At 43.8% G+C, this 25,844-nt stretch overlaps 1 protein-coding gene across 1 annotated transcript; it reads left to right on the top strand.

Moving 5' to 3' along the window:
• Window positions 1-411: 411 nt before the first annotated feature.
• Window positions 412-25,158, top strand: LOC139161430 (glycerol-3-phosphate dehydrogenase [NAD(+)], cytoplasmic-like). Its single transcript, XM_070740536.1, has 8 exons — window positions 412-950; window positions 2,460-2,637; window positions 9,381-9,521; window positions 10,834-10,972; window positions 16,392-16,504; window positions 16,815-17,048; window positions 23,579-23,685; window positions 24,147-25,158. The coding sequence occupies exons 1-8, from the start codon at window positions 475-477 to the stop codon at window positions 24,241-24,243; spliced, it is 1,485 nt and encodes a 494-aa protein (XP_070596637.1). The 5' UTR covers window positions 412-474; the 3' UTR covers window positions 24,244-25,158.
• The last annotated feature ends 686 nt before the right edge of the window (window positions 25,159-25,844 follow it).

Genomic DNA, 25,844 nt, shown 5'->3' with positions numbered 1-25,844 from the left:
TCCCACCACCATCCCATCCTGCCACCCCAGCAAGGAGCGCCCCGAAAAATTATTTTTCCCCGGAGAGGAACTAGGGTTGGAGATGTACAGCCGCAGGACCATTTTATTAGGCCGGGAGGGCGGGCACACACAAAGACAGGAGAAACAACATTTAATTTTTCAAGTAATTAGCATTTACTAAATACAGTAGCCAATACGACGACGTCCGTTTTCTCGTAAATACGTTCACACGGCAGGAATCCCATCTCGTCCCTGGCTATTTAGAGCAGCTTTTATTTTTTTCCTTCTCTGCGTAAGATTCCCCCGAAACTCCAACCTTGGTCACCTGAAGACTTGTGGACTTCAACTCCCAGAATTCCTCAGCCAGCAAAGCTCACTCCTAAATCAGTCAGTAAAGCTGGCTGAGGGATTCTGGGAGTTGAAGTCCCCAAGTGTTGTCAAGTGGCCAAGGTTGGAGGCCCCTGCTTTAACCAAATGCTTGCCTTTTTTGCCCCCACCACCTTGAGGAGAGCGCTGGTCGTAGGGGGGAAACGCACACAGGCGCGGAATGAAGCTGAAAAGGCGAGGGGCTCCCGGTTCCGAAGGCCTCTGGCGGCTCCCCTGTGGGTCCCACCTGTGAGACTGAGGTGGAATGTGCAGAAAAAGCCCTCAGCGTGTTGGCCTTCCTGTCTCCCGGCCGTTTTGCCTAAACCTGAGGAGGGAAATAGGGAAGGGACTGGCGAGCGGTGCTTGGCGAGAGCAGGCGCGCACCCTGCGGCTGCCCCGACTGCCTTTCCCCGCCTGAGCGCCGTTTGGGCGAAGAGCTGGTGGGCGGAGGAGGGCGGGCGGGGCCGGCCGGGCGAGGGGTTTATAATGCCTGCCGAGACAGGAGCGCGGCTGCCGCGGCTCGGGATTCAACGCTTCACGGCCATGGGCGGAAAGAAAGTTTGCATCGTGGGCTCCGGCAACTGGTGCGTTTTCGGCGGCCGGGGCCTGCCGGCGAAACGAGGAAAGGAGGCGGGGAGAACGGGTTAGGAAAAGGAAGGCGGGGGAAGGGTTGGGAACTCGGCTGAAAGGGGGGGGGCGTCTTCAACTTGGATCGCGAGGGCGACGAAGAGTTCTGTGGCGCTCTGAGGCTGACGGCGTTTCTTGCGGGCGTCGTCGGCTGTCGCGCATTTAGCATGGCACTTCATGCAAGCTGGTGAAACGGAGGCTGGCGACGTTCGTCTTGAGTGGTGCCACGAAAGGAGCGCAGCCTCGCTTTGGCGACCGGCCGGGTTTCAGAGACAAGGGACGATCCGGGACCCTCATTCTCTCTCTCTCCTTCTTTCCATCTCCCTTCTTCCCTCCCTCTTTCTCTCTCCCTTTCCCCTCCCTCTCCCCTTCCCTCCCCTTCCCTCCATCTCCTCTCTTCTCCCTCCCTCCCTCTCCCTTCCTCCTTCCCTCTCTCCTTCTCCCCTCTGTTCTCTCTCTTCTCTTTTCCCCTCTGTTCTCTCTCTTCTCTTCCCTCCCCCTCTCCATCCTTCCCTCCATCTCCTAGATCCTCTCTCTCTCCCTCCTTCCCTCCCTCTTTCTCCTCTCTCTCCCTCCTTCCATCTCTTTGCTCTCCCTCCTTCCATCTCTCTTCTCTCCCTCCCACCTTCCCTTCCCTGAGGAGACCAGAGGAAGATGAGCACTTAAATCCAACCTGTCTCTCCAGCACCAAACAATCAGCAGCTCTCTTCTCATTCTTCTTTCCCATTGACACAAAGACATTCATGTGTGGAGTGAAGGGAGACAGCAATGGCTGTTTGTCTGGATTTGTAGATTAAAAAATGTGTGCCTCTTCCTGCTTGAAAACCCTTTCTCTCAACAGTAGTAAAAGTATGTTTCCAGGGTCCTCTATATAGTTCCTTGATATGGATGATCCAATGGAATTGGTGCGTCTATTTTTAATTTAGTTGTAAGCCCCTGGAGCTTTTTCCCCTTGAAAGGGCTCTGCAAATGAATGGAGACTTTTATGACACCTGAAAAGTAAATGCCCTTAATTATAATATTAAAATCCACCCTGTTGGGTTATCTGACATATTGACTAAGGGTCATTGTTCATGGCCAAAGCAAATAGTCACCAATTCGTGAAATATTTCCTTTTTTTAAAAAAAAGACGTGTTCTTTCAATCTGGATTTGACTTTCCATGCAAGAGCCGCTTGAGCTGGCTGTTGCATGATTTCCTCAGTTGGTTTTGAGCAGAATTTGCAACTACCAACTGCCACAACCAAACTGCATAGCTGGAAGGGCTAGCTAAATGGAATGGCACCTCCAGTTGCAAAAAAAGTTGAACTTTGAAAATAATCTCAGGGGGTTCTGTCTTTATGTTAAGGTTCACTCCAAACTGAGGCCCTTGGCTAGAATTCTGGTCTCCCGGTGGAAGAATATAGGGAAAACGTAGCCCAAGGAAGGAGGAGGGTTGGTTGCATCTTTGTCTCTATTCCTGCTGCAGGGGTTCAGCAATTGCCAAGATTGTGGGCAGCAATGCAGCCAGACTGGATATGTTTGACACCACTGTGAAGATGTGGGTGTTTGAAGAAGAGATTGCTGGCCAGAAGCTCACCGAGATCATCAACACACAGCATGAAAACATCAAATATTTGCCCGGCCATAAACTTCCGCCCAATGTGGTAGGTTTGGCAAATTGGAGGGGCAGCAAGAAGTTTTGGGGAACTATACCCTAAGTTAGAGGTCATTCTTTGTCAAGTGGACCAGGTGAAATTGAAGCCTTATTTGAAAAGAAACCATCACAAAAACAAAATATATGATAGAAAAAAGTGCTCTTTCTAATGAAGGTGATTGAAGGTGATAAAACAGAGCTCTCTGTTTTCTTACCTTCAATCATCTTCATTTTTATTTCATTAGAAAGAACATATTTTTTCTATTATATTTGTTGTTTTTGTGATGGTTTCTTTTTAAATAAGGCTGCAAAAATCAGTCAAGTGGACACCTGGTCCGCTTGACAAAGAATGACCCGTAGAGCAAAAGATAGATTTTTCTCTTGAAGCCTCCTTTTCAATTTAGGTCATCACTGGGAAGCTTGATTTATATTTACTTTTATCTCACAGAAGGCATGACAGTAGCTTCATGATGCTACCAAGGAGAACAGGATGGAATTGGGGGGCCATATATTTCTGCTTTGAACAACTGTATGCACCCTATTTCCCCATATTACCTGGCTTCCCTATGTGCATTACCAATACAGTACAGTATCTGAAGACTTGGTGCAAAGATTTTCTTTTGTTTCCTTACTAAAAATTGGAGGGAAATTGTATTTCTGTTGTTTAGGAGATGCTGTATACAACCCCAGAGGGCACGGGTTATCACAAAACAAAACGTATCCTGGAGGTTGGATTCATGGGCCAGTAATATAAAACATCTTTAAAAAAAATAAAATTAAAATTTAAAATTAAAATTTAAAAATAAATGTATCCCCCCCCACACTGCACAACAATGAAAATGAAGCGCATAAGACATAAAATTAAGTTTTTAATAATTAAATCACAAATCATTAATGAGGCTGAATGTCATGTATGTACATGCAGACATTAAATAATGAATTTCCTGCCATGCATAATTGCATCTCATCTTCAGAGCAGGGAAGCCTGGTCCCACATATGATCAAAAGGCTTAGAGGTGAAATGTCGCAGAATTGCCCACTAGATCCATCCTGGAAAACTTGCATTGCAGTTTACAAAATGTTATTGTATTTATGTTATTGTATTACGCAGAACCTTAGGAAGAGGGCTTTTATTGAAGCCCACTGAACATGAGTCTCAGCCAGCAGATGGGATCCAGTGAAACTATCAAGCAGTACCTCCAGGATTTCGGGTGAAGAGAGTAAAATCTTCAGCCAACTCTCTAACAAGATGCTGAGACCGAATATTGAGCTTTGAGATTTAAAAGTCATTCTGTATTAATTAGCCATGGTTTCACTCTAGGTAGTAGACTTCAGATTATCAGATGGATCTCTATGAGCGTATACCTTCTTTCTTCCCACTCAGTGATTTAACCATGTCTCAAATTACTACTAGTTCTTCTTTAATTACTTGTCATTAATTACAGCATTGTCCTGATGGCAAAAATATGCCTTGTAGCTATTGCTGAGAAGTACAATCATCAGCTCGAGTCCTAATCAGAAGCTGCACTGTAGATAGAAAAACACTGTTTTTCAAAGTCATCTGTCCTATATATTCCCATCTTTGGACAAAGTCCTGCTTAAAGCTGCGTAACCTTTAAATTTCCACATTTTAAGAGAAGAACCAAAGCAGATGCTTCACTATCTCGTAGTTAGTTGAAAGCTGGGGAGATTTTAAAGTTTTATTTTTATTTATTTTATTTATTCATTTGTCCAATACATAAATACATAGGAAGAAAAATAGACATGTAGTAATATATATAAGGGTAAAAGTGAATTTATAGGAGAGGATATATGAAAGGAAGAAAATATATATGAAAAGCGAAAGAAAGGAAGACAATTGGACAGGGGACGAAAGGCACACCGGTGCACTTATGTACGCCCCTTACTGGCCTCTTAGGAACCTGGAGAGGTCAATCGTGGATAGTGTAAGGGAGAAATGTTGGGGGTTAGGGGTTGAGACAATTGAGTCCGGTAATGAGTTCCACGCTTCGATAACTCGATTGTTGAAATCATATTTTTTACAGTCAAGTTTGGAGCGGTTCGTATTAAGTTCTTGGATTTGATTGGAGTTTGGCCAGGGTCGTGGATTTATTCTCCAACTTAAAGATGAATAAGGGAGGTTTTGCCAAAGCATTTCAACTTCTAATGACTTTTTGAAATCTTTATTCATTATTATGCAAAATATGTAATGATAAATACAAAAGAAAGGGTCAAAGAGAGATTGATTGCAATAAATTGCAGATGACTCAATATTTGTGAGATTTTTGACAGCTTTCCTTTCTAGTTTATTTTAAATTCCTTTAAAATCAAGCTTCTGCACCCACAGGTTTTATGTTGCTGCTGATCCTTGTTTTAAACAGCTGGTTTAAAAAAAACCACTTTTATCTGAATTTTACTTTTTAATTTTATTGATTGTGCATGCTTTAACATTGGAACATGCCACAGCCTTTAAGCTTTGGGAAGATTCCACTAACCAATAATAGAAAATGGCTTAAGAAGGGAAATATGAAGTTAAGCTGTTTAGGAATGTCAAAGTATTTATTCTATCTACTTCAACTTCTTCAGTCTTAGAGTGTTGGATTATAGTTTCCATTGGTATACTAACTGAAACTTTGGAGTAGCTTTTGTTTTTTATTTTGTTTTCGGGGTGTGATTGTCAGTCTTAATTGCTGGCAACTGGCTGGAATTGTCCATGCAGTTTTCCTGGCAAGATTTTTCAGAAGTGTTTTTCTTGGCTTCCCTCCTAGGACTGAGACAAAGAGACTGGTTCAAGGTTATGCAGCTTGCTTTGCGCCATGCAGCAGGACTAGAACTCACAGCCCCCTCTTCCCTCTGCCCCAGTGTCTAGTCTGGTATCTTAACCACTAGCCAGTTTGGTGCACTGGTTAAGACATCAGTCTAGAAACTGGGAGAGCTTGAGTTCTAGTCCAACCTTAGGCACAAAGGCAGCTGGGTGACTTTGAGCCATTCACTTTTTCTCAGCCCAAGGAACGTTTGCCAAAAATTAGACCCGTCCTGTCTCAGGGCATCCTTGTTCACTTCTCTGCCATGAAAAGGCTTCTGGTGAGCTCCTTCCCAAGGCTCACCTTGTTCAGAATCTGTTTATGTTGCAGCCTAAAAGAATCAATGGGGCCTTGGCTTTGCCAGGAGCACGGCCTTAGATGACTGGCCCCACCATGTTTGCAACTTTCTTTAAAAGCAATGTGTGGGTGTCCCCACTTTTGTTTTTGCAAGAGTCTGCAGGGAAAAAAAACTATTATTATTATTATTATTATTATTATTATTATTATCATTATTATTATTATTATTATTATTATTATTATTATTATTATATTTGTATATATTACATTTATTGGTCAGAGGGCAAGGTCTAATTGCCCAAGGCCTGGCAACATAGATGGGTCTTGAGGCTCTTGCGGAAGGCGAGGAGGGTGGGGGCAGTACGAATCTCTGGGGGGAACTGATTCCAGAGGGTCGGTGCCCCCACAGAGAAGGCTCTTTCCCTAGGCCCCGACAAATGACATTGTTTGGTTGATGGGACCTGGAGAAGGCCAGCTCTGTGGGATCTAACCAGCCGCAGGGATTTATGTGGCAGAAGGCGGTCATCACCAACACTTTGAATTGTGTCCAGAAACCAATCGGCAACCAGTGCAGTCTGCGGAGTGATGGAGAGACATGGGAATATCTGGGTAGACCCATGACTGCTTGCACGGCTGCATTCTGCACGATTTGAAGTTTCCGAACACTCTTCAAAGGTAGCCCCATGTAGAGAGCATTGCAGTAGTCAAACCTCGAGGTGATAAGGGCATGAGTGACCGTGAGCAAGGGCTCCCTATCCAAATAGGACTGCAACTGGTGCACCAGGCGAACCTGGGCAAATGCCCCCCCCCCCACTACTGCCAACAGATGATGTTCTAAAGTCAGCTGTGGATCAAGGAGGACACCCAAGTTGCGGACCCTCTCTGAGAGGGTCAGTGATTCCCCCCCCCCAGGGTGATGGACGGACAGATGGAATTGTCCTTGAGAGGCAAAACCCACAGCCACTCCGTCTTGTCAGAATTGAGCTTGAGCCTGTTGGCACCCATCCAGACCCTAACAGCCTCCAGGCACCGACACCTCACTTCCACTGCTTCGCTGGGTGGACACCGGGGGGGGGGGGGGTATTTCTCAGATTGCCGTTCATGTTGCTTTCATTCTCTTCCTTTAAACTTACAGCGGTCCTGCTTGCTTTTTTTTAAATACAAGCTTGGTTTTTTGCTATTTTGAATGTTTTCCTTTATTGAGGCAAGCTGCAATTTTGTTAAAAAAAAACGATGAACAAAAAATTTACAAATGACATGAAAATAAAAAGATGCACGCTATTGGTTGCTAGTAATGCTATTTAGCTTGTAGAGATCACCCATCCTATTCCCCCATCCCAAAATCCTTTTAACACAGCCTGGCAGTAGCAAAGCACACTTGTGCCTCTTCCTGCTAAAGGAAGATCCAGGAAGATGTTGCCTTGGTAACAAAAGTAATAAATAAACCTGTCACCGCTTACCAATTAATTTGGTTTCCTGGAGCTTAGCAGAGTGTCAAGGAAGCCCACTTGCTAGAGGAAGGCATTACAGCCATCTAAGCCTTTGCAGCAAAAGGCCATTGTGCACCTGCTTTTCCGAGAGTTCCAGTCCTGTGTTCCAGCTTTGGCTTTGATTTAATTGGGGCAGGACATAAATATTGCATTCAGTCCTCAGCATCTCCAAGGAAGACTAAAAACATTCCTGCCAAAAACGATGGGAGAGTCAACACAGTCAATACTAAGTTAATAGGTTGGATCTGTTGATGGTAATAAATGTTGCAAGTGACATGGGGGACATCAAATTAGGGAAGGGAGCTCTTCCGCTCTTCCTATTTCTTAAATTTGGATTTGAACCCTAGGACTGCTTTCAGCATCCCAATGATGTGCCTCTGAAAGCTCTATAGCAGTGATGACGAGCCTATGGCACGGGTGTCACAGGTGGCACACGGAGCCATATCTGCTGGCAGGCAAGCAGTTGCCCTAGCTCAGCTCCAACATGCATGTGTGTGCTGGCCAGCTGATTTTTGGCTCCCACAGAGGCTCTGGGTGGGTGTTTTTGGCTTCCAGAGAGTCTCTGGGAGGATGGTGGAGGGCAATTTTACTTTCCCCCAGCCCCAGGGAAGCCTTTGGAGCAGCGGTCCCCAAACTTCGGCACGCGGGCCGCATGCGGCCCACTGAGGCCATTTATCCGGCCGATGGGTGAGTGACAGGAGCACAGGTACATACTTTTCTTTTAATTAAATTCTCTCCTTAAAGTTCCTTCAAAACGTACAACACCAATTATATTTCTAACTTATTAACCATTATGCCAAAGTGCTTCCTTCTTTCTTTATACATTTTTCTATAAACCAAGAAAACCTTGCATAGCCAATCAGATGTTAACAAAAGAAAATTAAAAACAAAACATAAACATATATGAATTTCAGATTTCTTTCCCCCCTCTAAATAGTATGTTCCCATTTTGTTTTTTTACTTTAAAATAATGTATGTGCAGTGTGCATAGGGATTTGTTCATAGGTTTTTTTTTATAGTCCAGCCCTACAACAGTTCGAGGGACAATGAACTGGCCCCCTGTGTAAAAGGTTTGGGGACCCCTGCTTTGGAGCCTAGGGAGGGTGAAATATGAACTTACTGGGCCCACCAGAAGTTGGAAAACAGGCCATTTCTGGCCTCCAAAGGGCCTCCTGGGGGTAGGGAAAGCTGTTTTCACCCTCTGCAGGCATTGAATTATGAGTGTGGGCACTCGCACATGCGCAATAGCGCATACCCACGCTCTCTTGGCCCCCGAGGAAAAAAATGTTCGCCATCACTACTCTATAGTTTATCAGTAGCTTAGGGGATAGAACTGGGTGGAATCGACTGTCAAGTCAGATTTGTTCTAGAATCCCAGCATGCCATTCATTCCTAGCAATTGGATAAAGCGGTCTGGCCACTAAGCTCCTGAGAGGAGTTGCAGATATTGCCAAAAAGAGCCCCGGTGGTGCAGTGGTTAGAGTACAGTACTGCAAGCTACTTCTGCTGATCACCGTCTGCCAGCAGTTTGGCAGATCGAATCTCAGTAGGCTCAAGGTTGACTCAGCCTTCCATCCTTTCAGGTCGATAAATGAGGACCCAGATTGTTGGGGGCAATATGCTTACTCTCTCTAAACTGCTTAGAGGGGGCTGTAAAGCACTGTGAAGCAGTATTTAAGTCTAAATGGTATTGCTGGTGCCTCCAACACTGCCTGTGTTCTTCTATGGACCCAATTCCCTTTGGGACTCAAGTCTTTTGGGATGACATGACCGGAATGCTGTGGCTTTCAAGGAGGATCAGGCTCCAAGAAACAATTGTCTAGCATTTACGGTCTTCCAATGTGTGAGCAACAGCCGGTAAAATATCCAAGCATAATCCAGTGGAGTTTGAGGCTTTCAATTTTGTTGAGCTCCCTGGTGTTCATTACTATGACAGGTAGACACATAATAACTGCAGGCAAGCTGTGTAAATACATGGGTTGCATTATTTCTACAGGCCAGCATTCAGAAGCAATAGAGGGTTTCAGGAATATATTGACTGTGTGCAAGTATCCACCAGATGAGCCCATTTTTAGTTCCCTCTCTGTACATCTGAATGAAAGCAGAGTTCTCTCCTGGGCCAACAAGCTGACTTGTTTTCCCGGCTCCTGGATTGCTTGCAGGTGGCTGTGCCTGATGTATTAAAAGCTTCCACTGATGCAGACATCCTCATTTTTGTGGTGCCCCACCAGTTCATCGGGAAGCTCTGCGAACAGATGAAGGGACGCATCAAGAAAGAAGCCATAGGCATCTCGCTCATCAAGGTGTGAGTGTGGCTGGGGTCAGAGTTGGGGTGGATTAGCTGGAATGACCTTTGGAAGGAATAATTGGAAGATTTGGCCAGGCTTTGCTGGGAGGGCATTTCCACTACCACGTGAATGGATATAATGAGGGAGATATCTGCAATTACATGTATTTTAATTAGGATGCTCTTTTATTAGAGAGCTTGACTTGGCTTGGCCACATGATTCTGCCCTGAGCTCTGATCTCCAGTTCATGAAAGAAATATGAAGCCCCTTCACCTCTCTCAGCATCCAGCCAAGACACAGTCTTCTCAGTAAAATGTCTATTACTTTAATTCCTTCTCATGGAAAGGAAGAATGGCTACATGTAGAACCATTTCTGCGGTCTCTTTCCTCTCCCACAATTAGATTGGTAACAATCACATAGTTAAACAGGGAAGGGGCTAATTTGTTTTAATAATTTAATTGTATGGTTTTAAAATATTTATTTTGTGTTACACTGATGTATATCTCCTGCCAGTTAGATTAATTAGACTGTATTTAAATTCAGTAATATAAAGGCGCTATTCCAGAAATGATTCTGCTAGGCCAGGGGTAGGCAAAGTTGGCTCTTCTATGACATGTGGACTTCAACTCCCAGAATTCCTGAGCTTGTATGATTGGCTCAGGGATTCTGGGAGTTGAAGTCCACAAATCATAGAAGAGCCAACTTTGCCTACCCCTGATCTAGGCCATCGTGAGCTCCGAAATGCTAAGGTAGATGAAAGTATTTTTAGCGTACCAAGTTGGTGCAATGTTTGTTTGTAGAGATAACTTAAACACTGCAAATTAAAAGGAACCATCCCTTTACAAATAATTAGAAAAACCATTTTTGTTTCTTAGTGGTCACTTCAGTTAATGGATGACTCTGGATGGCTCAAATCTGCCACCTCTACTCTTTTCCAATGAGTTTATTATAGTCTATGTTGCTATAAACAATTTGATCAGAAAAGAGGGTGCTATTCCTGATAGACAGTCATATCAACATAGCCAAAAAATGTGAAAGTTGTGAACAGTGAGCTCAAGTGGCCACAAATGTGAAAAGGACAATCAGTTTCAAGCAGAGCGAGGGTCTACTTGTGATACTTAGTGGCATCCCAATGTTAGTAAATGATATGATACTAAGAAATGAACTGCCTTTGCAATCCTACACTAATGGAAGGCCTAGGAATGTACTTAAGTCCTGAATCTTATTGCTGGAGCGGCACTGAGCTCAGCCAAGCAGGACTATTGCAAAGTTGCAGGACTAAGCAGGACTTAGGCAAGTTCATTGATTTGTATGTTTGGTTTGCAGGGTGTGGATGAAGGTCCTGATGGGCTGAAACTGATCTCAGACATCATCCGTGAGCAGCTAAGCATTGAAATGAGTGTGCTGATGGGAGCCAACATAGCCAATGAGGTGGCAGAGGAGAAGTTCTGTGAAACCACCATTGGTAATGGAGTTTATGATTCATATGGAAACTGCAGACAAGCTGAAGATCAGTTTCTCAGATATGTGCTTTAAATGTTATGCTGCATGCCAGATATGCGCTTTAAATGTTGTGGATGTTTCTCCACCCTTCCTTGAGGATTTTAGTATTGGGACATTGTTGTAACAAAGAGCAGTTCCACCCATATATATTATTGGCTTCTTCTGGGAAAAGAAGGTGGCCACGTACCATCCCATACATTAAAGATGTACTTTTTAACTCTCCCATTGATATGGCACTAGTTCTATCACTCCTCCTGTGAGTAGCAATAGCAATCGCACTTAGACTTATGTATCGCTTCACAGTGCTTAGCAGCCCTCTCCAAGCGGTTTGCAGAGTCTGCATATCACCCCCATCAATCTGGGACCTCATTTTGTCAACCTCGGCTGGAGGGAAGTCTGAGTCAACCTTGAGCCTGGTGAGAATTGAACTCCTGGATTGAGCAGGAGAAAAATGTCACGCAGGACAGGGGAAGCCACCTTGCAGTTTCATAAAGCACTTGTGTTCTCCTAGTAGAGAAGATTCGCACCAGCTGAGCCAACAGATTGGAAAACAAGGAGCACACAGAATGTTCCCCTATGGTCTAGTGCAGTGTTTCCCAACCTTGGCTACTTGAAGATATCTGGACTTCAACTCCCAGAATTCCCCAGCCAGCATTCGCTGGCTGGGGAGTTCTGGGAGTTGAAGTCCAAATATCTTCAAGTAGCCAAGGTTGGGAAACACTGGTCTAGTGCTTTGCTTTGTTTTCTTAAAGAGAAAGGAATGAGGCATAGTTCAAATAAAGAGAGACATTCTCAGGCTAGTTAATAGGTAGGAAAAAAGTCATCTCTCAAAACCTATTACAGGCTCAGTACGAGTTAGATTAGGTCTGCAGTCTAGAGAGATTCCCCCATTCTTGCCAAGGCATGGTTGGGGGCTGTGCAGAGATGCACTCCCATTCTTCCGTCACTCATGTGCCTCCTCATTTTCCCTGGCAGGCAGGCATCCAGATACGTCGCGTAGCAGCTAGAGAGCAAATGACAGCAACAGGTTGGAAGCCGGACAGCCACGGCCACCTTCTCTCTTACTACATATCTGATATCAGGGGAAGGCAGGGGTAATATTAAACCCAGCCATGGAGACCTTACAGAGCTGCGTACACATTTTTTAGAACCAGTTTGATCACACTACGAGATCCTGTTGCATGATTGCCACAGTAAATCCCGAGGCACCACATGGCAATGCAAGGCAGTGCAATTTTCAGAGTCATATTTATTTATTTATTCATTCATTCATTCATTTATTCATTTGTCCAATACACACATACATAGGAAGAAAAATAGACATGTGATAATATAAAAGAGGGTGAAAGTGGACTTAGAGGAGAGGATATATGAAAGGAAGAGAATATATAAGATAGGTGAAAGAGAGGAAAGACAATTGGACAGGGGACGAAAGGCACACCAGTGCACTTACGTACACCCCTTACTGGCCTCTTACGAACCTGGAGAGGTCAATCGTGGAGAGTCTAAGGGAGAAGTGTTGGGGATTAGGCTGGTTGCAGTTCCCCCTCCTCAAACGAAGATTTATAATATCTCCAGGATTAACAAAAATTTGATGGTGACCCAAATGCCCTTCTGCCGAATCATTACATAAAGCAAACGTTGATATTTGTTTGGATTTTCTCCTATTCCTCCTCTTGATAAGTTATTGTCCAATAGTACCTCTTAGTTTGAGAGATCAGTTTGCTTTGAGTAAGAGGGGAAACTAATGCAGAAATCGGTGGTTAACATCATCATGATTGCATGTTTCATTAGCTAATCAGGTGGCTTTGAATGGTGACCAGAATTTATTGCTTCATTTAGAATTAGAATGAATGAGCTGGAAGGGACCGTGGAGGTCTTCTAGTCCAACCCTCTGCTCAAGCAGGAGAACCTATACTATTTCAGATAAGTGACTGTCCAGACCAGGAATAGGCAAAGTTGGCTCTTCTATGATTTGTGGACTTCCGCTCCCAGAATTCCTGAGCTAATCATGCTAGCTCAGGAATTCTGGAAGTTGAAGTCCATGTGTCATAGAAGAGCCAACTTTGCCTACCCCAGATCTAGACTCTTCTTTAAAATATCCAATGAAAGAGCACCCATGATTTCTGGAGTCAAACTGTTCTGGAGTCAAACTGGTTAATTGTCCTCACTGTTAGGAAGTTTCTCCTTAATTCCAGGTTGCTTCTCTCTTTGATTAGTTTCCCACCATTGTTTCTTGTCCTGCCCTCTGATGCCTTGTAGAATAATTTGACCCCCTCTTCTTTGTGGCAGCCCCTCAAATACTGGAACACTGCTATCATGTCACCCCTAATTCTTCTTTTCTTTAGACTAGCCAAGCCAAAATCCTGCAGCCGTTCTTCATGTTTTATTTATTTATTTTATTTGTCAAGTACGTATTGGTAGTATACAAAGATATAACAATGTTTATATACATGATACTAGTAAGAGAGAAACAATAGGGTAGAGGATGGAAGGCACGCTGGTGCACTTATGCACGTCCCTTAGTCTTCAGGCTTTTGACCATCTTCTCTTAACTTTTTCCAAAGTCTCAATACCTATTTTGTATATGGGGACCAAAATTGGTTGCAGCATTCCAGGTGTGTCATACTAGGGTTTTATAAAGCAGTACTAATACCTCACGTAATTTCAAATTTCGTTACTGGTAAATGACAGTATGTATATATGTAATGTATGTATGTATGTATGTATGTATGTATGTATGTATGTATGTATGTATTATTTGTTTGTTTGTTTGTTTATCCAGAACCGCCTTCTACCGCACAAATCCCAGCGGCCGATAAGGTCCCACAGAGTTGGCCTTCTCCGGGTCCCGTCGACCAAACAGTGTCGTTTGGCGGGCCCCAGGGGAAGAGCCTTCTCTGTGGCGGCCCCAGCCCTCTGGAATCAACTCCCCCCAGAGATTAGAACGGCCCCCACGCCTCCTTGTCTTTCGCAAATTACTCAAGACCCACCTATATCGCCAGGCATGGGGGAACTGAGACACCTCCCCCAGGCTTTTATGTTTTATGTTTGGTATGTATGTGTTGTATGGTTTTAATTGCTGGGGTTTTATATATCTTTTCTTTTAACATTAGATTTGTTTCACTATTATATTTTTTTTATTATTGTTGTGAGCCGCCCCGAGTCTTCGGAGAGGGGCGGCATACAAATCTAATAAATTATTATTAATTTATTATTATTATTATTTATATGCTGCCCTTCTCCGAGGACACTCGGGGCGGCTATTTCACTCAGTATTTCATCTCTGGAAAAAAGCAGCCCTAATAATCCAAGATGTCTTTAGCTGTGTATGCATCTGTTCAGCCCCTACTTTTCCTTGGCTCTCAGGGACTCAAGAGCACTTCTCTCTGCCTTTCTGACTGCTCACAGTTTCCAAGGGACAAGCCACAGCTTACCGATGGAGCAAAGCTCCAGACATAAGATATCACTATGTCACTGGGCTTTCCTGGTTGTTTGGGGCAACTGTGTACATCTGATCAGCCCAGACTTGACTGCCATTGGTAAATCCCAACACATTTTTCTCTAATATTGTCTTTTTTTCCAGGGTTGCTGGGTTCTTTTGGTGTATTTAGGATATTTTGGAGAACTTTAGGTGGTTTGTATGTTACGGTGATGCCGTGGTTTTTGTTGCCTGTTGGTGATTCTGAGATTTTTTTAATGGATGGCAGTTAAATGCTTTGTAGATGTTTGGCTTCTCGTCAAAGAAACTTCTTCAGCTCTGAAGAACCTGAAGAAGTTTCAGAACTGATGAAGCCTCTTGAATGAGAAACAAAACGTCACCAAAGACAAACCAGAAAGTCCAGTTGCCTCTTGAAAAAGCACCTTTTGGGATATGTATGGCAGTGTTTACCTTTTCACCACTTGTGGTGGTTGTGCTATATTGGGTTGAGCGGTCGGATACTTTTTGATAAAGTTGCATGGGTTTCCATCCAGTTTATTGAAAGAGGTTGTTTAGGCGATCTATTTCCTTACATCACAACCAACACAAGGATGGTGTGAAAAGGATAGAGCCCTCCAAAACATTCTAAGTAAATCAAAATAATAGCAGCCCCAAAAGAAAAGACAGGAGTCATTTATAACATCCAGTTAAGAAGTATAACAGCCATGATTGATATTGATTGATTGATTGATTGATTGATTGATTGATTGATTGGATTTATATGCCACCCCTCTCCGAGGACTATGTAGGACAAACAGGCTGAAGACCAGCAGAGTGCATCTATGATCACCAATTAGCAGTTAGAACACATGAAGGAAACTCCTTAATTTCATAACACATGGATAGACATAACCATAGTTTCAACTGGGAAACAGTAAGCATCCTAGATCAAGCCAAATCCAAAAATGCTAGTTCCTGGAAACCTGGTACTCAGACAAATCAGCATCAATAGGCACATAGAGATAAAGAACATCCGTGTTATCAGCTGGCTTGGGGCTTCGGTTGGGGAGTATAGGGTGGAAATAATAATAATAATAATTATTATTATTATTATTATTATTATTATTATTATTATTTATTTGATTTGTATGCCGCCCTTCTCCGAAGACTCAGATCTAATGTTAAAAAATTGAAAAAACTAATTTAAAAATAAATTATAAAAACTTATCTACTACACAGCCATACACACTCAGTCCAACTAAATAAAAAACATAAAAAACATAATAAGGTCAGCAAAAAAGGAGGGGGGAGATTAATCCCCCCACGCCTGGCGGCAAAGGTGAGTCTTCAACATTTTACGGAAGGCGAGGAGGGTAGGGGCAGTTCAAATCTCCGGGGGAATTGATTCCAGAGGGCCGGGGCTGCCACAGAGAAGTCTTTTCCCCTGGGTCCCGCTGGAGGGCATTGTTTTGTCGACAGGACCCGGAGAAGGCCAACTCTGTGGGACCTAATCGGCTGCTGGGATTCGTGTAGCAGAAGGCGGTCTCATAAGTATTCTGGTCCAATGCCATATAGGGCTTTATAGGTAATTACCAACACTTTGAATTTTGACCAAAGTCAAAGCAGCATTCCCTCATTCCCCGGGAATGGCGTGCCCCATGGTTCCCGCCATATCTGCCTCTCCCCAGCAGCACCAGAATATTCTGGCCCTCTACCACCCCAGATATAGGCTCCCCCAACGCTCCTGCATCCATACCACCAGGCAGGCTGACCTCATCATTCATAGTAATGCATTCATTGTGGTTGATACATTAACAATAGATCCCACCTCCCCTCATTCTACTCCTACCCTCCCCATCTTTTAATTGGGGTGCAGTATTTGGATCCCCACGGTATTTTATCTTTATCTTTTGCATATATAGTTTTTATTATAAATAAATAAACCTCCTGATCCTTTTAGGCTGCAAGAACTTACAACATGGACAGATTCTGAAGGAACTGATGCAGACACCCAACTTCCGAATCACAGTGGTGCAGGAAGCGGACACAGTAGAGATCTGTGGTGCTCTCAAGGTATAGGGATTAATTTCCCACTTCTGAGGACAGAGGAATGGCCAGGAGCAAATCCCAAGATATCATTCAGTAGGAGTTTGGTTAAGGCCACTATTATCTCTACCATGCCTGGAGATAGTAGGGGGCAGAGGGAAGCTGGTGCAGATACAAGATTAACTGGAATGTGAGGTTTTCAAACACAATGTCATCTCAGAGGGCTCATTTGTAACTTTATTTTGGCCACAGAAGGCTCTTATGTTGATCTGCAAAGCTAGCTAAGTATCAAACAATTCCTGGTTATCAACACTTTGCTTCCCTTTTTTTCTCCCAGAACGTGGTGGCTGTTGGAGCTGGGTTCTGTGATGGGTTGGGCTTTGGAGACAACACCAAGGCTGCTGTCATCCGTCTGGGATTGATGGAGATGATTGCCTTTGCCAAGCTCTTCTGCAAAGGACCTGTCACTTCTTCCACCTTCCTAGAGAGTTGTGGGGTTGCTGATCTAATTACCACCTGTTATGGAGGCCGTAACCGCAAAGTAGCCGAGGCGTTTGCCAAGACTGGCAAGGTAAGCAAGCCCAAGCCATCAAGGTGGTTTTATGGTTTAGTAGTAAGATATGACTACATGTCATAGTTTCTGGAATTTTATTTTATTTTATTTATTTATTCATTTGTCCAATACACAAATACATAGGAAGAAAAATATACATGTGATAATATAAAAGAGGGTGAAAGTGAACTTAGAGGAGAGGATATATGAAAGAAAGAAAATATATATGATAAGTGAAAGAAAGGAAAGACAATTGGACAGGGGACGAAAGGCACTCCAGTGCACTTATGTACGCCCCTTACTGGCCTCTTAGGAACCTGGAGAGGTCAATCGTGGATAGTCTAAGGGAGAAATGTTGGGGGTTAGGGGTTGACACAATTGAGTCCTGTAATGAGTTCCACGCTTTGATAACTCGATTGTTGAAATCATATTTTTTACAGTCAAGTTTGGCGCAGTTCGTATTAAGTTTGAATTTGTGCTCTTGTGTTGTTGCGGTTGAAGCTGAAGTAGTCATTGACTGGTAGGACATTGCAGCATGTGATCTTGTGGGCAATACTCAAATCATGTTTTAGGCGCTGTAGTTCTAGGCTTTCTAGGCCCAGGATTGTTAGTCTATTTTCGTAGGATATTCTGTTTCGAGTGGAGGAGTTAAGGACTCTTCTGGTGAAATATCTTTGGATATTTTAAAGGGTGTTGATGTTTGAGATGTGGTATGGGTTCCAGACAGATAAATCACTGTTGGTTGAGTCCACCCCAAAATGTCTGAGACAGCAATTCTATCAGGGAGTAAGTGCTAGTAAATGCGCCAAGATTTGTTTGGACATTTGACACAGTTCCATCGCACACCTCGTTATGTTCACTTTTGACACAGCCTTCAGTAATCATGGCTGAAGTGGAGATTTTTCTCCCTTGCAGTTTGCAAGTATTTCCTGGGAATAATTCAGAAAGAGATTCATACTGCAGTATTTGCTTTGCCAAGATATCGATACATTTTGCCAAGGGAGTTGGGGATATATATTTAATTGTTGCAGTGTTTGTACTGATTGCAACATTGAGGATTTCACAAAAACAAGTATTTATGGCAAAGGTTGCAAAACTGCAAAGGTCAAGGCTTGGAACTGGACTGCAAGGTCAGTAAAATTTGGCTGAAAGAAGCCTGACATCAGAAGTGGCTGAAAAGCACAGAAAGAGTAAATACCTTGGTTTCAGGCAGCAAGGCTGCTAGTGAACCAATTTGTGGTGGCATAAGATAAGCTTCTTTGCACTGCTGCTGACATTGGAAAGCATCTTTAAGATGGCATAGAAGATCTTCTGCAATATTGTGAGAAAGGAATCATGTATCATGTCTCCTGAAACTATAGGGCGTACAACTTGAGTTCCTCCTCTTTGATCTGGTGCCAAATGAGAAGTAATATTCTAAACTCTGGCTGTTAGATTCGCACGTAAATGAAGAGGAACAGTTCAGCACCTTTATTGTCTATTAGCTAGAACTAATACGGACTGCCGGCAGGTTATAGGGAAGCTGTTTTTAAGGGCTTCCTTGAAACTTGTTAGCCACTGACTGCAGTTTATTTCTCCCACCGGTGGATTAGCCAATAATGGTGGCTATGCAAATTTGTACTCTGTACATCAGTACGTAACATCCCTCCCCTCTTAGTTTCCGTAATGTCCAATCTGAAACTGACGTAGGTCACGTAATTGCGTAAATAAACAGGGCACTGAATAGTCCTACTGGGCCTGGGCAATTCAGTTCCTTGGGAGTCTTCGACTGGAGTGGACATGCCTGTTTCTGCTCCTCCATTGGGTTGTGGAAAAATCTGGAACTGGCCTCCAGGTGTGGCGGCTGAAGTCTCCACATCTATGCCCTACAGTCCCAGTTGATGTCGCTGGTCTCCAGGGGCTGCAGGTAGGTGTTTGCGTTCCCCCTCTGGGCTTGAGAGTAGGGCTCCCTGAAGTCTGGTAGATAGGGCCTGGTTCCCACTATGGTTTTCTTGGTGATCCTCATTGCATGGTTCTCAGCGTGGAGACTTAAGTCGTTCCTGTCTGATCGCTGAGGCTCCGGGTGGTATAGAGCAGTGTTTTTCAACCAGTGTGCCGGGGCACACTAGTGTGCCGCGAGACATGGTCAGGTGTGCCGCGAAGCTCAGAGAGAGAAAGAAAGAGAAAGAAAGCAAGAGAGAGAGAAAGCAAGAGAGAGAAAGAGCAATGAGAGAGAAAGAGAGCAAGAGAGAGAGAGAAAGCAAGAGAGAGAGAAAGAGAACAAGAAAAAGAAAGCAAGAGGAAGAGGAAGAGAAAGAGAGGGAGGGAAGGAGAGAGAGAAAGACACAGGGAGATAGGGAGGGAGAGAGAAAGAGAGCAAAAAAGAGGAGGGAAGGAAGAGAAAGAGGGATTGAGAAAGAAAGAGGGAGAGAAGGAGGGAGGGAGAGAGAAATAAAGCAAAAGGGAAGAAGAGATAATTTTTTTGTCCAAACTTTTTTTAGCCGCCCCTCCCCCGCTCAATGTGCCCCAGGGTTTTGTAAATGTAAAAAATGTGCCGTGACTCAAAAAAGGTTGAAAATCACTGGTATAGAGGACTCTGGTTGGCAAAGCCAGGATTCTTCCAGCCGTCTTCTAATCTGATCAACATATCTCCACCATACTTGGCCATCATCTAGCTTAACTTTATACGATTTTGGGCCAGTGACTTCAATGACCCTGGCTTTCACCCATTTGGGATCCCCTGTGAAGTTTTGTGCAAAGACTACTATGGGCAGTGTGTGCCTTGGCTTGCTGGGACCAATTGGGACCTCAGTTTCCATCCCATTAGCATTTCTGCAGGGCTCCAGTTAGTGGCAGTGGCAGTGCATGGAATGATTTGTTGTGCCAACAGGAACTGGTCAATCCGCTCCTGACAGTTCCCCAGGCCCATTCTAGGGAGAGTCTCTTTTTATCATTCTCTCCATTTTCTCTGCATAGCCATTGCTAGCCGGACTGAATGGTGAGATGAGCACATGCCTTATTCCTAGGTCAGCCAGGAATGCTTCCATGTGCCGGCCTGTCAGCTGCGGGTTGTTGTCCGATATGATGATATCTGGAAGGCCATGGATCACAAACAGTTTCCTCAAGGCTCTGATGGTTGCTTCATTGTCAATGTTGGCTTGTTGACTACCTCCAGACACTTGGAATAGGTGTCCACCACTATAAGGAATTTTGCCCTGCCATAGGCCCTGGAAAGTCTATGTAGACGCTTAACTATAGATCCTTGGGTATCGCCCATTCAAAAAGGGAAGACCGCGGCGGAGCTGGCCTGGTCTCCTGACATGGCAGGCAGGTCGCTACACATTCTGCAATGTCCTGGTCTAAATTTAGGCCACCACAGCTAGCTCCTAGCTAGTGCTTTCATGCACATTATTATCCTATGTGGAGGGTCTTTATTACTCTTTCCCTCAGACTCTGTGGAACAACAACTCACTCCCCCCACAAGAGACACCCCTTTAACATAAATAATTCAATCTGTTTGTTTTTAAAAGTTTTGAATTCTTCCCCTTCTTCTTCCTGTGGCCATCCTCTCAACATGAAATGAGGTATATCATCTAAGTAGGGGAGCACACCGGGGATGCTATGTAATAAGTGTTCCACCATGCTCTGAAACAGACCTGGGGCCACACTGACCCCAAATTGCAGGTGGTTGCACTTGAATGCTCCCCAGTGTGTCACTATTGCCTGACCTGCTGTGGCTGCATCCACAGGCAGCTGCTGGTATGCTTGGGCCAGATCAAGTTTTGCACACACACAAAAAATCCATTGCCTAGCGAGTGCAATAGATGTTGCACAATGGGCACAGGGTACAAGTTGGGCTGTAAGGCTTTGTTTATGCTCCCCTTATAGTCCATGCAGACTTGAAATGACCCGTCCAGCTTCATTGGGGTTACAATGGTGGTCTCTCATGTGGTGTGATCAACTGATTCCAAGACTCCTTGGGATTAATTTGTTCAGTTGTTTGTCCACTTTTGACCGGAACATGAATGGGACTCTTCAGAGTTAAAATCTATAGGGTTGGCACTGGGATCTAGGTTAAACTATATGCCCTTATATTTACCTGGACTCCCATCAAAGATGATCTGGAAGTCGGCCAGAAGTTTGTCCAATGTGTCTCCCATGATGTGATTTAGCCCAGTGATGCTGATGCTGAGTTGTTTGAGCCATTCCATTCCCAGCAGGGTCAGTCTGTGTCCTACAACAGTTAAGGGTAGCTTCCCTCTGAAGTCTTGAAGGTAATAGTGATTTCTGCTCAGCTGAGCACTTGAATGGGATTTCCTTGAAAATCATTTAGGTGAATGTTTTGGGGTTTCAGTTGTTGCCTTGTGATAGTTGGAATAAACTGCTTCAGGGTTCCTTAGGCCATAATGGCAAATACCAAGCCAGTGTCTAGCTCCATGTCACATGGGTGTCCCTCAATGGCCAAGGTGATAAGAAATTTCTCCCCTTGCCCATCGTCGGAGTGGCCCACAGACCACAGTGGTATGGTAAATTCCCCTGGCATCTTGTCCCCACTGGACAGTTCTGACTTTGTGTCTCTGATCCCATGAGTGGTCTGGGTGGGAATGGGGCAGGCTGGTATAGGGCTGGTTGTGTGACTCTGAAAGCCTTTACTATGTAGCCCCACTTTTGGCAGTGGCAGTAGATGGCTTCTTTGAATTTGCAGGCTGCCCTGGTATGACCCCCCTAGGCAACTGGAATACCTTGGCTGACTTTGTTCAAAGTCTCTGGGGCTCACCAGTAGTCCTTGTTATATGTGGTACATGTGGTCCTCCTCTGATTCTTCCTCTGTGTCTGAGACCTCAGTCATCCAATTGGTCTGGCAACAGGTGCGATGGATTCCATTAGTTTTCTGGCTGTCGGCTGCAGAGCTGTCCAATGATTCAGCGGCTCTTGCTTCTTCAACCACATCTTTAAAAGTTGCTTCCTGGCCGGATCAGCAATTTCTTCTGCAGGTTGAGGTCCCTCATGCCTAAGATAATCCTGTCCTTCATCATCTCCTCCAGATTTATGAACTCACACTTAGATGCAATTTCCAACATTTTAGCCACAAAGTTGTTGATGGATTCACCTTTGTGTTGGCGCCGATGGTAAAACTCATTTCTACTGATCATCGGAGGGGCTGTAGGCTCGTAGTGTTCATGTAGCTTGGCTTTTAGAGTTGTCCAAAAGATGGACTCGATGACTGTTGGTGCCACCAGGGTCTGTGCCCTCTTGTATGTATGTTTGTGGCCCTCAATAGACGAGGAAGAGAGCCCTCTTCCTGTTGTCTGGTAGATCCTGGAAGCTGTTTGCCTCCAGGAATAGGCAGAAATGAGACATGTAGGTTCATCATTCTTCTGTCTTTAGATCGAAGAAAGCTGCAGTTGGAGATGTTTGTGTAGTCATACTCTAATTTGGCTGGAGTAGATTGGTGCTTGCTTCTAAGATGGTCATGGATGTCACAAATGCCTTTGTCCTGTAGTCTTCTTCAACCACCTTCGATGTCAGTGTTAGATTCGTGCATAAATGAAGAATCACAGGAACAGTTCAGCACCTTTATTAATTAGAACTGACACAGACTGCTGGCAGGCTGCACGGAAGCCACTTTTGAGGGCTTCCCTGAAACCTGCTAGCCATTGACAAGTTTAATTCTCCTGCCACTGAATTAGCCAATCAACAGTGGCTATGCAAATTCATATTCTGTGCCTCAGTATGTGACAGCAGCTTTGGAGAACATTAGCTAATTTCATGAACATTATTTTTTAAACTCCAAAATAGAAAAATTGATCTGCTATAAAGCAACAATGTGCAATCTCTGGGTGGTTGGAGACCAGGTGTATTAATTTTTCAGGAGAAGGAAACCTGCATTGAGGAGATGATGATGAAGTCAGTGGGGCTAGATTACACATCTAGGTGGGAATAGGATTTATTTTTACCATGCCTGCATATTTAAATTATGTTAAGATTATTTTATGATGATGCAATTTTCATGAGTTTCCTGGTTACTGTGCAGGTCCTGGGGCGGTGGTACACATGCAATAAATTATACTTACGGTTCTGTGCAAGCCCAACTTTTGGGTTGATCATTCTAAGAAGAGTTATGTGTTGCTACTGCTATGACTTTTCACAAACAACCCTGGAAATCGTGGTCATTAAGGATGCCAAAACCTGTTCTCCAGTGTTCTCTAAATCAGGGGCCTTCAAATTTGGCAACTCTTAAGACCAGTGGACTTACTTCAACTCCCAGGAAGTCTGGGTGTTGAAGTCCACAAGTCTTCAAGTTGCGAAATTTGGAGACCCCAAATCCAGATCATTATTATTATTATTATTTATTGGATTTGTATGCCGCCCCCTCCGCAAATCATATATGCAAGCATAATTTTTTATTACTAAGGAGAAACGAAGACATGTGGAGTTTAAGTTTGTCCAAAGCAAAGTAAGCCACTGTAAATTTTTCCTTTAGGGAGCCGCCAAGAAAGACTCAATGAAAGCTATTAGGAATATCCAGACCATCACTCACAAGTGGGGCTTTATCTTGTATTTCACAGTCTATCGAGCAACTGGAAAATGAGATGCTCCATGGACAGAAACTTCAGGGTCCTCAGACATCAGCAGAGCTGCATCACATTCTGAAGCACAGGAATCTGACAGACAAGTGAGTTCAGCAGTCTTCCGTCTCATTTCGCTTGGCATCAGTAACTGGGCTGGGCTGACACCCTGGAAATTTGTGCGATGCTTGGTAAGAGTGGGCGACCAGTTTGTAGAATGGTTAGCCAGTTAAACAATATGTGACTAGCAACTACTAGCTCTTTAGTCGATTAATCAACCATTCAGGACATTAGCATTAGATTATTGATACCCAGATTATCTTGATTAATAAGCAAACGTTATTATTTCTATATAGAAGGAAATGTTATCCTGGTTTATTTACTGTAACTGTATTTTCCTGAAAGAAAGTCTAGTTTCCTCCCAACCCAAAAATAACTTTGCAATGAAAAATAATTCTGTTCTTTCTATCTAGCCTGTTTTGTGGGATGAAACTTTTTAAAGGTTCTCTTTTGGTCACATTTTCATCGTCTTTTCTTCAATTTGTTAGCCGTATCTTTTCCCTTGCAGATTCCCACTCTTCACAGCTGTCTACGAGATCTGCTACAAAAACAAACCTGTTTCTGAGTTCATTACGTGTCTTCAGGACCACCCTGAACACTTGTGACTGCTTTTAACTTCTCTCCAGCAAGAAGGAGAAAGATCTCTCTCCCCACCAGATTCATTACTGCCACCCTATCAAGGGAAAGGAACCAACACCAACCATGGCAGTCTAAAGCAAAGCATGCTTGCGAGGCATCATCCTATGCTCACCAGCCATAGATCTCTGGATCAAAGGAAGAGATTTTCATCCTCTTCCAGGCCTGGCTTTGGTATCTGCTGAATTGTCTAGGCTGACTGTCTCATTAGCTCTCAGTTCTTGCTAGAGTAAATCCCCTCCTTTCTCTCGTAATATCCACAACAGCTTTGTCCTTTACCTCCTCTCTGAAAGAAAAGTTTCCTTGCCCTGCCTCATCTCTGCTCCATTTCTCTGACCTGAGTTTAACTGGGTTAACACTGGATTCTTGATAGGAGTAAGTTCTTATTTTGCACCTCAGATCAGAAGTACTGTACCAGTCATATTTAACACTAAACGCTAATTCCAGGGTCATTTTCTTTAAGACAAGGTGCAAAAGATATGGAAAATCTCATCATGAATGTGAATCTTATTATTTTGGAGAATAAATCTTGCAATGAGAAATGTTTGATTTCTGGCCTCTGGACTGTACACAGGCCAAGACTGACGGGAAGATACTAAACTCTCAACAGCATGGATTTTGAAAGGGAAAGAGGAAGAATTAACATAGAAGGAATATCTCAACAATAGAATTGTGGTACATCTTTATACAGGAGTTTAAGCTGTCTTTTACATGAGAAATTAAAAAAGTGAAGGAGAGGCATATGTAAAACAGATACAAGATTCTGGCAAGTAAATGGATGGCTTTCTTCATGTAAAAATATCATGTGAAAATATCCTTAACATGTATTCTTTGAGACTGAGATCACATTTGAGAATGTCCTATTAAATACAGTTAAGTCTTAAGAGTTTACTATACTAGTTGTATTTACTGCATTTGGTAGCACCCAGTATCAGAAATCTTCTGAATTTTGTTAGTTTATCAAAATGGTAATGCTGTCACTTCAGAGATTTCCAAATTATTATTATTATTATTTATTAGATTTGTATGCCACCCTTCTCCGTAGACTCGGGGTGGCTCACAACAACAATAAAACAATATACTGTACAACCAATCTAATAATTTAAAAGTCACTAAAACCCCCTTATTAAAAAGTAAAAACATACACACAAACATACCATGCATAAACTGTATAGGCCCGGGGGAGATGTCTCAATTCCCCCATGCCTGATGGCAGAGGTGGGTTTTAAGGAGTTTACAAAGGCAAGGAGGGTGGGGACAATTCTAATCTCCGGAGGGAGCTGGTTCCAGAGGGTCGGGGCCGCCACAGAGAAGGCTCTTCCCCTGGGTCCCGGCAAATGACATTGTTTAGTTGACGGGACCCGGACAAGGCCAACACTGTGGGACCTAACCGGTCGCTGGGATTCGTGCGGCAGAAGGCAGTCCCAGAGATATTCTGGTCCGATGCCATGAAGGGCTTTATAGGTCATAACCAACACTTTGAATTGTGACCGGAAACTGATCGGCAACCAATGCAGACTGCGGAGTGTTGGTATAACATGGGCATACCTAGGGAAGCCCATGATTGCTC

The sequence above is a fragment of the Erythrolamprus reginae genome, chromosome 2 (assembly GCF_031021105.1).
Source record: "Erythrolamprus reginae isolate rEryReg1 chromosome 2, rEryReg1.hap1, whole genome shotgun sequence".
Taxonomy (NCBI): Eukaryota; Metazoa; Chordata; class Lepidosauria; order Squamata; family Dipsadidae; genus Erythrolamprus; species Erythrolamprus reginae.
Note: the sequence above shows the minus strand (reverse complement) of the source record. Positions and strands in the feature narration are given on the sequence as shown.

What these genes read in the sequence shown, in the direction of transcription:
- LOC139161430 (XM_070740536.1), top strand. Translation starts at nt 475, where the DNA reads ATGCTTGCCTTTTTTGCCCCCACCACCTTGAGGAGAGCGCTGGTCGTA. An exon ending in ATCGTGGGCTCCGGCAACTG is followed by an intron (nt 951 to 2,459) that starts GTGCGTTTTCGG and finishes TTCCTGCTGCAG; the next exon opens with GGGTTCAGCAATTGCCAAGA. An exon ending in CGTTTGCCAAGACTGGCAAG is followed by an intron (nt 17,049 to 23,578) that starts GTAAGCAAGCCC and finishes TGTATTTCACAG; the next exon opens with TCTATCGAGCAACTGGAAAA.